Below are 14,541 nucleotides of genomic sequence, written 5' to 3' on the forward strand. Positions count from 1 at the left end.
GTTGCCGGGGAGTCTCGGGGCTGGTGTTCGCTGGGATCCCGGCGACTGCGCTCTCGGCTCAGGATCGACGGCAATTCGGCCGCAGTAGCTCGGACACGCCAGGCCGGGCGAGGCGCCGGTAAGTTTGCTGTGGCGGAATGGTTGTTGGGTACCAGGGAGGGAGCCTGGGGCCTATGTGTTGTTTACCAATCCATCTGCCTACCCGAAAGTTTCGGACGGCCGCTGCCTACCATTGTCGGCGGCGTAAGGGGGAGAGCAATACCGGGGCTAAGGGCAACCAAGCGGCAGATTAAAGGATCTGTTGGGGCTAAGTTTGGAGGGTACACTGGTCGGATCATGGGTCGGATGGGGGAGGGAGAGAGGTCGGCAGCGGCAAGTTGCCTGTGAGTGAGCTTTCATGGAACTTGGAGTGGGCGTATTCAAGGGCTTGAATCCTGGTACTGTACCGCATATCTTCCAATTCCCTGACACTGAGAGTAGTTCCTGTTTTCAAGGTCATCCTGTTTCTAAACAATGTTATTGATGTTGTTTTTGTTTTGAGCCCTTCTTGTTCGTTAACTAGATCTCTTCCTTCCCCAGTAGGTGTTTTGATGCAAGGGAAACGATGGTACAGAAATATCAGTCACCCGTCAGGGTTTACAAACATCCTTTTGAACTTGTTATGACAGTGAGTAGAAACATTTCAGTTTCATGTTTTTCTAGACCGACGGCAAATATAATAATGCCCACGCACGTTACATGGTAAATAATTGACTCAATCATGTGCTATTTAGGTCTGCGCTATTTTAGACGTAACAGTTTCCTGCACTAGATTAACGGGTTTTATTTTAGCTCCTTGTCAAAATATATGCACAAATAGTTTTGCTATCTAACTCCAATACTTTGCTGAAAGTATGCCAGAAAATCAATTTAATTAACAAAACGAAGGATTCCTTGGCTATGCTGATCTATATTTAAAAATCCGTGGTCTCTGAAATGTAGCGATTCTGGATGGAAGCTTAAACCAAATTATCTTTGTTACAGACATTTGATGGAATATGAAAACTTGCATACTTTCCTGTTTTTGAATTAAAATTCAAGAAAGCTTACAAAAGTGATTATTCAGGCAATTACATGATTCAATCTGTCTGGGCTGCAAGGAGCGTTGAAATCTAATAAGGATGTTCATAGACAATGTCTTTTGTCAAAGGCAGATGATATTTTTTAAGGTGTAGTTTGCTGTACAAAACATATCCTTGTTAAAATTAGTATATTTGCTACAAAATATGTTCCAGTTTTAAAGTATGAAAACGGGTTTGTACAGTGTTGCTAACTTGAATTATTGGCAACTTTAAAGCAGAGAGTAAAGTATTTTGAGTGAATGTTGAAAAAGAGATTAATAAGTGAAGTAAGCAGCTTTCTTGAAGGATTTTGCCTCAAATGCTAGAATTTGGGAGCAGAACATCTTAGATGTCCATATTTATTTGGATCTTATCTACTAAGTGATGATTAAAACAAAATATATGATTATCACTTTCAGATAACTATGGAATTATGAAAGTAGCCTTTATAGAGACTTTTTTGTATGTTGATACAAAAAGATGGTTATTATTTCAACCTAGTTTAGTTGGAATTTAAACTGGTGAAAAGAATATGCAAGAAAACCAATGATTTGACAATTTTCCCTTAATACAGTGTAGTGATGAAAGTGTTATTTTTGCAGTGTTCTAATTCTGCCTGCCTGGTGTAACAGAATCCTGGTTCATCACTGAATAACCATTATGTTACCACGCAGCTGTCCTTATGTCCCTTAGGAGAATATTCTTTCAGGTTGATGATTTTAGATGGATTGTTCCAGATTCTGTTATTTACTTTAGTGGCTATTTTTGCTGCACTGTCATACTGCAATTCCACTTGGTTCAGGTTTTATTATTTTATGAAGCTAGGTGCACAGTCTATTTTGTAGAATTTCAGATTTTACATTAAAAAGATATATGCATTTGCAGGTTTCCATTTAAATAGATTTGTCCTGTTAAGTTTTTGGGTAAGAATATAAGATTTGCATATTACAGAACATTGCTTAATTTTGTGTTACGTGAATAATTTTTTTTACATTAAGTCTCTTGGTAGGATAGTCTTGTGTCAAGAACACAATGCAAGTTGGCAGAAGTTGCATACTGTGTTTCTCATCACATTGTGATTGCAGTAGTGGATGTTATTTTACAATATAGTTCTTGTAACAGAAAATTATGACATTTTTAATGGTAGTAATTAAGAAAGTAATTTAGTCCTCATAGGAATTGGCTGTGCAATACCAATAGCATAACATTATTTTTTCCACATACATTTTAAATGGTTAATAAATGCACTTTTGTTAAATTGTATATTTTCAAATGAGTAATGATCTGAATGTTTTAAAACAGAAGTGTTAATTTTCATCTCTAGTATATATAAGGGAGAATTTCTTGGCAGTGGGCACCAATATTTTGTTCGTTGTACATACTAAATTATTTAACTAAATACGTGGGTTTAGATTTAATGCCATTTATGGGGACTAACAGGATATGGATTCCATTATTCCACTCTGTACTCTGCATTTTCATTTGTAAGTGTCAGTTGATTTGGGTCATTTCATTTGCCAAGTTATCCATATTACTACGACAACTACATTTTAAAAACTATATGCCTTGAGACATTATGAGGTTGTGAATAGCCTTGTTGCCTCATACCTGCTTAGTAGACCTCTATCCTTTAAAATTTCAAGGAGTGTGTACAACAGGAATGCTTTTATTTTTCAAGGATGTGACAGTTATTTGCACCTAGCTGTGTTCTGATTTTATTTGAACTGAATGGTTAGAGGAAGGGGATCATACTTCCAGTATTTAATTGAGTTCAAAGCTGAACTTCTCTCAGGGGTTCGTCTGTGACTTAGAAATCCAAACTCTAAGAGTTATAGCAGGATGTAAACCCCGAGCCATGCTATCTTTACCGATGTGCAGTTTAAACTATAATCTCATTATCATTTAGACATTAAAATAAACTCATTAAATTTGAACATGAGCTGTTTTAAAAATAGAAGTTTAACGTTTATGCCTTTTTGTATTTTATGTACCTTAATAAGAATGCATTAATGCCCATTATTTATCAACAATAACCAAAGAGCACACAATGGAGAGAAGTAGAGTAGGTTATCTTTGTGTTTGTTTTTATATATTCAGTCTGAAGGAGAAGAAGACAGTCTTAATGTCTGCACGTCTCAGGAAATTAAAGACCAAAGAATACCTTTGAAATGTAGTTGTAATGGGCAACTTGTATTTCTTGAATATCATGGCTATGGAGGGTATGGGAGTGATGCTTGACATTGAAATGTCTGTTGTTGAGGAAGAGATTCTGTGAAGGTTGGACGTGATTGTTGTAAAATCAATCTTATTTGTTAGTATGTCATGAACAATAACTTTTGATTAATTTGTATTGTTTTTGATTCTGGTTTTTGATTTGTTAGTGTGTAGCCCTGTACAGGCAGATGGAAGTCAAGTATGTTGATTGTTGATTTTGTCGATGATGATAGAAACCTGTGCAGGAAAGTTTATAAAGTGGAAATGGATTAGGCCTTCTCTCTCAACTTCAGAAGCCCCATTCCAGTTTTTATGAGTGATTGTCACAACTGGAGACCGCCTTGGTTGCAGTAGGTGGACGTGACATTTTCTGTGCCTTACCATGTCCTTCACTCTCCACGGCAAGCTGCAGAACTGCCTTCCTGACCATTGGATTTCTCTGACAATCTTATCCGTCCAGTCCACTGAAGCTGACTTTGCATGCTAGGATAGGTATCCATAGTCAAGTATACTGAATATCTAAAGCTAATAACTGGAGATAATTGGCAAGCAATTTGTAATAATTTAAGGTGTTTTATTTTACAGTAGCTTCTCATTGCAAAAGAGGTTATACCAAATTAAGTGAGATTGATGGTCCACAGATATATAGTATTTTGTATATTCGCAAAATTTATAAGTTTAATTAAAGTCAGTAGTAGAATATGGGTTTGACTTAGAGCTACGCTTAACTGAATGGCAGTACTTTTAAAAAAAATACTATAATCTGGGGTTTATTTAATTATTAATAGTATAACAGTGTTGGGGATTAATGCCGAATATGTTGCTTTTGAAAGTGTGAAAGTTTTTTGCATCTGCAAATTGTAGTCTGGCTAATTTTGAAAATTGAAAATTAACATTAAAACTTGCCAGCTAATTGCAGCGGACACATGGTTCTTGCTTTGGCATAACATTTTGTTCCATTCTCTGGTGCATTGGTTTCTATGGAGGTGTGGTTTATTGAATTAGAGTGCAAACCTGACTGTGCATAGATGCCATTAGTATATCACTTAGCATCATTGTTGATGACAGTTATTGGATCCCTGTGATTGCCAGATTAGCTAATTCATTGTAGGTCTCAAGTAGAATCTTCTACCATTCTTTTTTTAATCACATCTTTATGAAAGATTAAGATGTCAGACAAAGAATCAGTGAGGGTTCAGTAAGAAAAAATGGGAATAAAACAATGAAAATGTAAACATATAAGCCAATGTTAATGTTTCAACAGTTCATTTTCAGCAGAAGGGTTCAAGTGATTTTAAATGTCCATTTGGGTATTACAACTTCATTTTTCTGAAGTAGTTCCAATAATCTTAGCCATTTAAATAAAAGGGTGTTTGTGTAGCTGACTGCTTTAAACATGTTCAGCAAAACCCATTTAGTTGTTCTAGCCCATTAGCTAGTTAGCTAAGTTTAATATTTTACTAACTTTTGATCTGCATGTTTTTTATCAGCAACTACACGAATGCATTGTGAGCTAATAAAAACAACTACACATTGTGTGACAACTGTTTATAAAGCTCAGTCACTTTCTGCTGTGTGGTAGGATTGCTGACTAAGCTTTATCTTAAGCAGTTTTTGTTAGCTAAAAGGAAATTTTCTAAATATTGCACAAGGCAATTCAACTCCTACAGCTTAATGGCTCCATTTACAGTTGGTGTGCAGTTTATAAATCTTAATCCTGTTTGCATCAAAAATGCACCAGTTAGAGCTATCTAGAGGAAGTTGGCAACACTTAGACAAAAACAGCTGTGTTAATTGTATTGCAGTAACAATGCAGTGTTAAGGAACTTATGGAAATATGTTTAACTCATTACATTGAGTAGTCTTACAGATTTTGCTACATGCTTCTTATCTGAAATTAACGCTTTCGGAATGGAGATTACAGATTGATAGCAAATGAATCCTATTTCAAAGTTCAAAGAAAATTATGAAAAGTTATGTTGCCATATACTGCCTTGACATTTGTTTTCTCAAAAGAAATACAATAAAATTTTACCAAAAAACTATATATGACAAATGCCAATGTGCAGAAAAAGACAAACTGTGCAAACAAAAATAATATTGAGAACATGAGTTGGAAAGAGTTCTTGAAAGTAAGTATTTAGGTCGAAGAATCAGTTCAGAAATAGTGGTGAATTAAGCTATCCACAATGGTTCAAGAGCCACATTATTGTTGGATAATAACTGTTCTTGAGCCTGGAGGTGAGGCCTGGGACTTCTGTACCTCTTGCCCAGTTGTAGTAGTGAGAAGAAGACATGGCGTAGTTGGTGGGGGGGGGGGGGGGGGTCTTTGATTTGTCTGCCTTTATGTGGTAGCTCTCTGTGATGGGGAGGGTTTTACTTGTTTCTGGGCTGTTTCAACTACTTCCTGTAGGCTTTGTTTGTACCTTGGCATTCAGAATGTTATTTTGATATACTGTATGTTTTGAATCTGCTAACTTGAATCTGTGGTTATTTAACACCCCTTAGCTCTGTGTTTTGACAGAATTCCAAAGTGAATTGACTGAGACAAATACCGGCATTTGAGAAGAAATTATGAACAGATTTTAGTCGGGAAGTCCCTATTATAACAAATAGGATTATTTCCTCGTTTAATTAAGAAGAATTTAGAAAAATAAGCTTATTTGTTCCCCAAATAGAAACAAATTACAAATCTCCCCCACCCTGAAACAATCCTTTTTTAGTTTTAATTTCATTTGAGTTACGTATTCTGATGTTTTGTCTCGTTCTGTAAATTTAAATATGTTAAAGGCCCTACAATCGCCTTGTGTTTATCCATGTTAGTGGTTTGCCACATCACTTCTGTTGCGAAACCATATTATAATGTAAAGGAAATCAGGTCAGGAAATACACGGTGCATTTTCTGAGCATAATACAAGCTGAATATGCAAAGTATTCTGGCGCAGTTTCTATATATCTGCTGTGTTTATATAAAGAAGGATAGGATTAAGCTATTCAGGTTAGGTAACTAGTAACTTTTGCCAATCATCTTTACAGCTGTCAGCTTCACCCCACCCCCTCCGGTCTTCTCCTATCATTCCGCATTTCCCCCTCCCCCTCCTACTTTCAAATCTCTTACTGTCTTTCCTTTCAGTTAGTCCTGACAAAGGGTCTGGGCCCGAAACGTCGACAGTGCTTCTTCCTATTGATGCTGCCTGGGGAGCGTTTTGTGTGTGTTGCTTGAATTTCCAGCATCTGTAGGTTTCCTCGTGTTAACTAGTAATTAGTTCAGGTTTTATGTCACTTACCACCAAATTCCACTGGCATATTTAAAAGATACTTTACTAAATCAATTTAAGCATTCAGTGGAAGAGTTGTACTGGATAAAGAGCTGTGGACGAATTAAAAGAAAATTAGACAGGATATAATTTGTAACTGATTTTCTATTGCCTCTTTGTGTACTGGCAGAGTTGACATCAGAATTGCTTATCTAGTAATCTGGGCACAATGCATTAATGTTCTGTGGGGGCAGCAGTCTGGCACTGATATAATTGTATTTAAAGGATTTAATTTCTTACTGTTTAATTTTTTTTCCCCTGAGTTAATTTTGTTTTACATCTTTATTTTTCCCTGGTGTTAAATACCAAGTGATTTAATCTCAGTACTGTACCACTGATAAAAATGCTAGAATATGTGCTTCAGTGTCTGGTCTTTTTATTCTCTAATGTTGTCAACTGCCTGACCGTTAATGTATGTTTTCTCTTGTGATATTACTTCTATGAACAGCTCCTAACAGTGGGGAATTGAATCTGTTTGGAGTAGAGAATTGTATTGCAGCTCGTGCAGCATTCCTCACAACTAAAGGATGTCAGTAGTGTGGGAATGGTCTGCTTTTCATATTAATCAACATACTCTTTCTGCTATTTTTTTTCCCTTTCCCCTAGCTGTGCCTTGCACATGTATTCATTCTTTGCCATCTGACGGCAGTGTTGTTTGAAAGTGCAGTTCCCATGATGTGGAATTAAATTCAACTGTCATATAATATTTTGATGATCTTAATTGTAGTGTTCTTGCACAGGTGTAAAAACTCTGAAGTAAACACCCAAGTATAAACCGGTCAATGAGGCGCGATCCCAGTAAGATTAACCATTTACTGTTCACTCTTCCACATTAACGTATGGTGAAAACTATTGATAAAACAGTACAAAATATATACAGTATTTGTTTCCTTCTTGGCATCACATTTACATCATAAATACTTGCAAAAGTAAAACTACAACAAACTATATTACATTAAAGTACAACATACAGTCAGAATCTACCTACGCCATCAACTGTTTTAAATACACTTCAACAGAAACTATCCGCAACTCTTTAAATACCAAAGAACATAAACTTTATCAACCGTCATTGCTTTTAACAGAATCAGAGTTAACATTTTTACTTCGGCGTTGCTTCTATGATGTTTCTAGTGCCTAGAAAGAAAACTTTTCTCGCACTGATCCTGCACACACATCCTTCCCGTTTCTCCAAGCCGGTATTTTCCCACAGGACGCAGCGAAAACCGTGTGTGACGTCATCGCATGCCTGATATATCACAGAAAAACGAATTTACTTTCAACAACCTTAACTTTAACTAGAAAACGATTACAAACTAATTACTAAAGCAAAAATATAATAAACTAAACTAATGCCTTAAGGGCAACACATTCATAAAAACAGATTTTTAGAAATAAAATTCACATCCAATTGGCAATAAGGAAAGTGCTCCAACATACTGTAAATAATGACATTTCATGATCCTCTGCATAAATTACAATGATGCACTTAGCTGAATAATTTCAGAAAAAAGCAGGTGTGGTAAATATGTATGATATGGTGAAGTGGGATAAGGTTAAACACCTGGGTTGTACACGTAATATTTTTATATATTGTAACAGTTCTGCAACTCATTGCCTCCAAGGTACCAAAAGACTTGATAGCTTACAAAATACTTAACTATTTTTGCAATGTCAGCTTTTTTTTTGTCTACTCAAGCTGGTATTTAACTGATTTTTTTTTCATTATCTTTATATAAAACCTTTGGATTCTGTTCTATATTTTGTGAATGAAGCTGTTTTAATGGACCTTGATTTTGAGGTAGTTTGGTGTATATCACAGGTTTTAAATCTTTGGACCACATATTGATGCTTAACAAAGACAGAAAATGCTCAGAATATCAAGTAGGTTAGGCTGTGGGAATAGAAACGAAGTTGACATTTCAGGTTGAAGACCGTCTGTACTTGGACCTGGAATGTTAGTTCTGGTTCTCTTACCACTGATTTAGTCTGACTTTCAAAGTATTTCCATCAATTTCTGTTCTTATTTATAATTAGGTTTATTATCACTGACCATGTGTTGTGAGTGGAGAGGAGTTAGAGCAGTGGGCAAAGCACCTATCTTTGAGGTGTTCCTGTGTTGATTGTTAGCAAGGAGGAGACATTATTACCAATCCACAGAGACTGGCACTGACTTGTAAGTCAAGCATTTGCAGTGTTTTTTTTATTTTCACGTAATCTTTATTCTACAGCTTTGTATTGTAGATAATGATTGAGTAGTTTCAGGATATTGTTGTGCTAGATTGGTAATACAACTGCTTCTAATTGGTAATTGCTTTATTATTGTCTAATGTACCGAGGCACAATGAAAATCATTTGTTTGCAAGCCATCTGGACAGTCATTTCATACATAAGTGCGTCAAGGGAGTACCAAAAGAAAGCAGTAGAGTGCAGAATAGAATATTGCATTTACAGAGCAAGTGCAGGTAATGAAGTGATAGATTGAGAGATCAGTAGTGTACCTTTATTCTCTAAGAGGTCCATTTAAGCATCTTATAACAGGGAATAGAATCTTTCCCTGAGCCTCTTGGTACATATCATTGAAAATTTGTTATCTTCTGCCTGATGGAAGGCAGAAGAAGGGAGAATGATAGTGTTTGGAGGGGTTCTTAATTATGTTGACTGCTTTCCTTAGACAGAGGGAAGTGTAGATGGATTCGATGCAGGCTGGTTTGCAGGATATATTGGGCTGCATTCGCAACTGTTTGCAATTCTTGAGTCTTGAGCAGAGCAGTTGCCATGCTGACCTGTGATGCATGCAAATGCAATGCTTTCTGTGTTGCATCGATAAAAGTGGTGAGGGTTGAATTTCCTCCTACTGGGGAGAGAGAGATGCTGGTGTGCTTTCTTGGCCATAGCATCCCTGTGGGTGGACCAAAAAAATTGTTGGTGATATTTACACCTAAGATCTTAAATTCTCATCTATCTACGTCACAGCACTATTGATAGAGATGGGTGTGAACCCTGCCCCACTTCCAGAAGTCTTTAATGGTCAAAATTCCATAAATATACAAGTCCTTAATAAACACATAGCTATCTTGAATATGTGGCTTGCAATGTATTTGAATTGAATTGTGTTAAGTCTTCTGGAACTGAAAATAATTGGATTGGCAGCTGCTGAGAATAAAACTTTAATAAAGCCTTAAGGCAGCAGTATAGTATTAGCACTAGTTATTTTCAAAAGAGCTAGCTGAATGTGCTATAAAACTGCATCACGGAGCGCCTAAAGAAAAGTGCAAAGTTTTTTTGAGTTTAGCTGTGTCTCTTCTACCTTCAATAGAAATGCATATTTTTAAAATTGAGATGCCATATTTAGAACTAAAACTGCAGATACATCACAAAATTTTGCTTTTCTTGAATGCATGCTGATAAATCTGATCAAGTTTTACTTGGAGACTTACCGAAAAATTATTTTATTCACCCCTTAATTTATGCAAGGTGTTTAAGTGTTTAATCATGATATTTAAATTGAAAACATTGTTTTGTAGCAGTTAATCTCTTAATTTCATTAAAATCTTAAACTTCTAATAAAATGCAAGAGTTTCTGTTTTCTTACCTATTTTTGTTGGCCTCTGACATGCATAGTAGATGGGATTTCTGGGACCTAGTGCATGATGTTAGATGGGATAACCCCACAGATCAAATAATTGGAGAAAAAGCAGCAGATGCTGGAATTCAAACAAAAACAGACACACTCAAGTTGGGCAACATCCATGGAGAGAGGAGCAAAGTGAAAGGTTTCAATCTGGAACCAGTCATCAAAAATGTAAAAAAGATACACACTTTCTTTAAATTGCAGAAAGGAGTGCTGTGGAGGAAAAAACAGGCAATGTCAATGAAATCTTGCAGAGCAAAGTTGTCAAAGTAACTTGGTAGTAGTATGGGCAGTTATTCCCATTCTTCTTGTCTTTTCACTATTAAAATACATTTATCAGGTGTTGTAGTAGTCTGGCCGACTTTACCTTGCTGAAGCCCAGTGACACTTGTCCAACGCCTGCTCTTAGTTGCCCTTAGAATAGGATTCCACTAAGGAACACCAGGCTAATGTCTCCCACACCATCATTGTCTTTATTAACTTTATGGGATCTCCCATCTGCTGTCACCAACCTCATAGTTCCTGTATTCTGCACTTCCCATTTCTACCTCCTACCCAAGATCCCCAAACCTGTCTGTCCAGCTTGTTTCTGCCCCACTGAACTTATATTTGCATAGCTTGACTCAGTTTTAATTCCCCACCACCAGCCCGCTCCGTTTCCCTGGCTCCGAACATCTTATTTTTCACTAAGGATGTCCAGTTGCTATACACCTCCATCCCTCACCAGGAAGGCTTCAAAGTTCCCCATTTCCTTCTGGGCAGCAGACCCAACCAGTTCCCCCTCCTACACCATTCTCCTCTGTCTGGCAGAACTTGTTCTCACTCTCAATAATTTCTCATTCATCTCCTCCCATTTCCTTGAAACAAAAGATGTAACCATGAGCACTCGCATGAGTCCTAACTATGCCTGCCTTTTTGTCGGCTACGTGGAACAATCTATGTTCCAAGCCAACACGGGTGTCACCCTCCAACTTTTCCTGTGCTACATCGATGTCTGCACTGGTATTGCTTCCTGAACCCATGCTGAGCTCGTCGACTTCATTAATTTCCACCCTGCCCTCATACTTACCAGGTCCATTTCCAACACCTCCCTCCCCTTTCTCGATCTCTCTATCTCTGTCTCTGGTGTCAGCTCGTCTACTGGTGTTAATTATGTACCCACTGACTGTCGCAGCTACCTCTTCCCATCCTGTTTGTAAAAATGCCATCCCCTTTTCTCAATTCCCCCATCTCCGCCCCATCTACTTTCTGGGTGAGGCTTTTTATTCCAGAATGAAGTAGATGTCCTCTTCCTTCAAAGAAAGGGGCTTCCCTTCCTCCACCATCAACGCTGCCTTCAACTGCATCTCTTCCATTTAGTGCACGTCTGTGCTCACTCCATCCTCCTGCAATAGAGTTCCTCTTGTCCTCACTTGCCACCCCACCAGCCTCCTCGTCCAGCACAATTCTTTGTAACTTCCACCATCTCCAAAGTGATCCCACCACTAAGCACATCTTTCCATTTTGGCTGCCTATATAATCTGGTATATTGTTTGGCTGTGATTTTTGTACAGGTGATCCCTCTCTCTCCCCCCCCCCCCCCCACCCCCATGTTATGGCTAGTCAGCTAACAGAAATTTGCCCTTGGATAATTCCCACATCTCCACTCAAATTTAAGAGGAATAAAATATAAACATGAGATTCTCCAGATGCTAGAAATCCACAATAATACACAAAATGGTGGAGGAACTCAGCAGGTTAGACACCATTTAAGGAAAGAAACAGAGCTGATGGAATAAAATTTGATCAGGAGTTATGGAATAAAATTAATTCTTACTGAATTTTAGGTGGATGGAAAAAAGTATATTTTTTTCAACTGAAAATTGCAATACAGACTTTTCTAGAAAAGCAGTTCTTTCTTCCTCTTGTAATGCAGGGGTTACCTTTATGTGAAAGTGTAATCACTGTGCTATGGTGTGCTTGCCATTCCTCCTCTCCCACCGCTCCATGATAATATTTGTATGGATGGTATTATGATGATCAGAAAAGTATTTCTAATAATTGATTAGAAGCAAAAGTAGCAAATGCAATTGAAGTAATAATGAATCTACTGACACTTATAAAGTAAGGCAATAGACTTAAAATGGAGGGGGGTGTTTTGTGAAACATTTATTGTGTCCTTCCCCAAATTAAATTGTTTGTTATATATGTCCTCTTGGGGGATACTGCGGTTGTCTCAGAAAAAACTGCTTTCTGTGCTTTGTCTCAGTGAACAAAACAGATTTACTTCCGATTGATTAAATAGCAAATCACATATTACAGTGTAGAAGGTAACCTTTCAGCATATTGTCCAAGCCAACTCAATGCAAGATCAATCTAGCTAGTTACACTCCTTTATCCCCCTGTAGTATTTTTGCTTTGAAATATTTATCTGTTTCTTTTGAAGGCATGATCAAATCTGCCTTCATTACTCTTTTGGTAAAGAGTATCACATTGAGATCAACTGCTGTCCTTGGTGGGGGTGGGAACAGGGTAAGTGATGGAAGTATGTTTTAAGGGAATATTTTCCCTATGTCAATTGATTCCTTTGTCATTTGCTTTTACATCATGCCCTCTGGTATTTCACCTATAGTTGTTGGATCAGTTTCATCTACTTTGAAAGAAACTTAATGATGTTTTTTTTAAAAGCCTCCTATCAGGTCTTTTTCAGCCACTGCTAATCAAAGCAGATATATTATCATTAACAAGTTGTGGAATTTATTGATTTGTGGTATTAGTATAGTGGAAACCATAAAAAATGATAAGTTATACATAACCAGTGCAAAAGATGAATAATGAGGTAGTTCCTGTACTACTTAGAAACTTGAAAAGATCATCTCCTTATTGGTGAGGATCCTTGATGATGGATACCATTTTCTTGAGACAGTGAGGGTTATGTCCGTGATGAAACTGGCCGAGACTGTAACCAGTTGTATCCTTTTTGATCCTGCACATACCAGGCTGTGATGCAACAAGTTTGAATATTCTGTGCTGTACATCTTTAGAAATTTTCAAGAATCTTTGGTGACATCAAGTTCTTAATGAAGTAGAGCTGCTGGTGTGGTTTCTTTGTGATTGCATCAATGTATTGGGCCCAAGATAGATCCTCAAATAGTGACACCCAGGAACTTGAAACTGCTTGCCCTTTCCAACACTGACTCCTCAATGAGGATTTGTGTGTATCTCCATGACTTCCCCTTCCTGAAGTCCACAATTGTTTCTCTAAACAAGTTACACATCCTCATACGTTTTGTTCATGTAAATCCTCCTTTATTTTACTAAGACCGTCTTATTTTTCCTGAATCATAATGCACAGAATTGTGCACAGTAACTCTGTTGCAGTCTAATTGCAGCAGAAGGTGGCAGTTATATTATGAGTTCCTTGCTCATGCACTATATTTACAATATACTAAAACCTAGAGTCTGGGATGTTTATAACTACCATCTTCACTTGTCTAGCCACTGTAAATAATTCATATGCAAGTATAGTCAGATTCCTTGGAAATGCATGTTGTTTTCATTTGCGGTTGAGCACTTGAATTTTCATTGGCTGTCCTTGCTTTCTTTTGTGTACTGATCCCTTTGCTCTTTGAAGCCAAGAGTGAATTTGCAGTTGCTTCTCCCCTGTAAAAAGTAATAATTTTCAAATTTCTTTGTTAAGTTTTCTCTTATTATCTGTCCATTTCACTAGTCTCTTATCCTCCTTGCAGTTCATTTTGCTTTCATATTTTGTGCTGTCCACATATTTGGGATTTCCATTTAATATCAGAAAACATATACATTATACCACCTGAAATTCTTGTTCTCCGCAGGCATCTACAAAAACAGAACAGTATCCAAAGAACGTGTGACAATAAAAATGTTAGAGCCCCAAAGCCCCCCCATCCTCCCCTCCCAAGTACAAGCAGCAGCAAAGCAATGACCCTACCCCATCCCCACTTCACCAAAAAAGCATCAGCATCCTCCACCCGCCAAGCAAGCAATGGCAAAGCACTCAAGAAAGACCATGATCTGCAGTACAACAGAAGTTAATCATTCACCTGTCAATTTGACATACCAAGGGGTTTCAGCCGCCCCTTCCCAATATAGTACTGTAGTAGAATTGGTAGTGTTCTAATTTGTTCTGTATTTCACTTAACTGCATAAGTTGTTATTCAGTTAAGTGGTAGTTTGTCTTTTTTATACATTTTAAACTATTTCCGTGAAACTTCAGCTTAATTGGGCCAAAATGTACTGATCCCAATTAACTGGAATTCAA

The 14,541-nt window shown here is 37.3% G+C and overlaps 1 protein-coding gene across 4 annotated transcripts in view; it reads left to right on the forward strand.

Annotated features, from left to right (window-relative positions):
- Window positions 1-6: 6 nt before the first annotated feature.
- The window catches only part of LOC132380094 (SEC14-like protein 1), a 59,719-nt gene continuing 45,184 nt past the window's right edge, over window positions 7-14,541 (forward strand). For 3 of the 4 annotated variants that reach the window (XM_059948645.1, XM_059948643.1, XM_059948644.1), the window contains exons 1-2: window positions 7-118; window positions 580-667. In XM_059948645.1, the coding sequence (XP_059804628.1) occupies window positions 605-667 (63 nt within the window). In that variant the 5' untranslated portion in view covers window positions 7-118; window positions 580-604. The remainder of the gene's footprint in view (window positions 119-579; window positions 668-14,541) is intronic. The other variant, XM_059948642.1, reaches the window with a different exon arrangement.

The sequence above is a fragment of the Hypanus sabinus genome, chromosome 23 (assembly GCF_030144855.1).
Source record: "Hypanus sabinus isolate sHypSab1 chromosome 23, sHypSab1.hap1, whole genome shotgun sequence".
Classification (NCBI taxonomy): domain Eukaryota; kingdom Metazoa; phylum Chordata; class Chondrichthyes; order Myliobatiformes; family Dasyatidae; genus Hypanus; species Hypanus sabinus.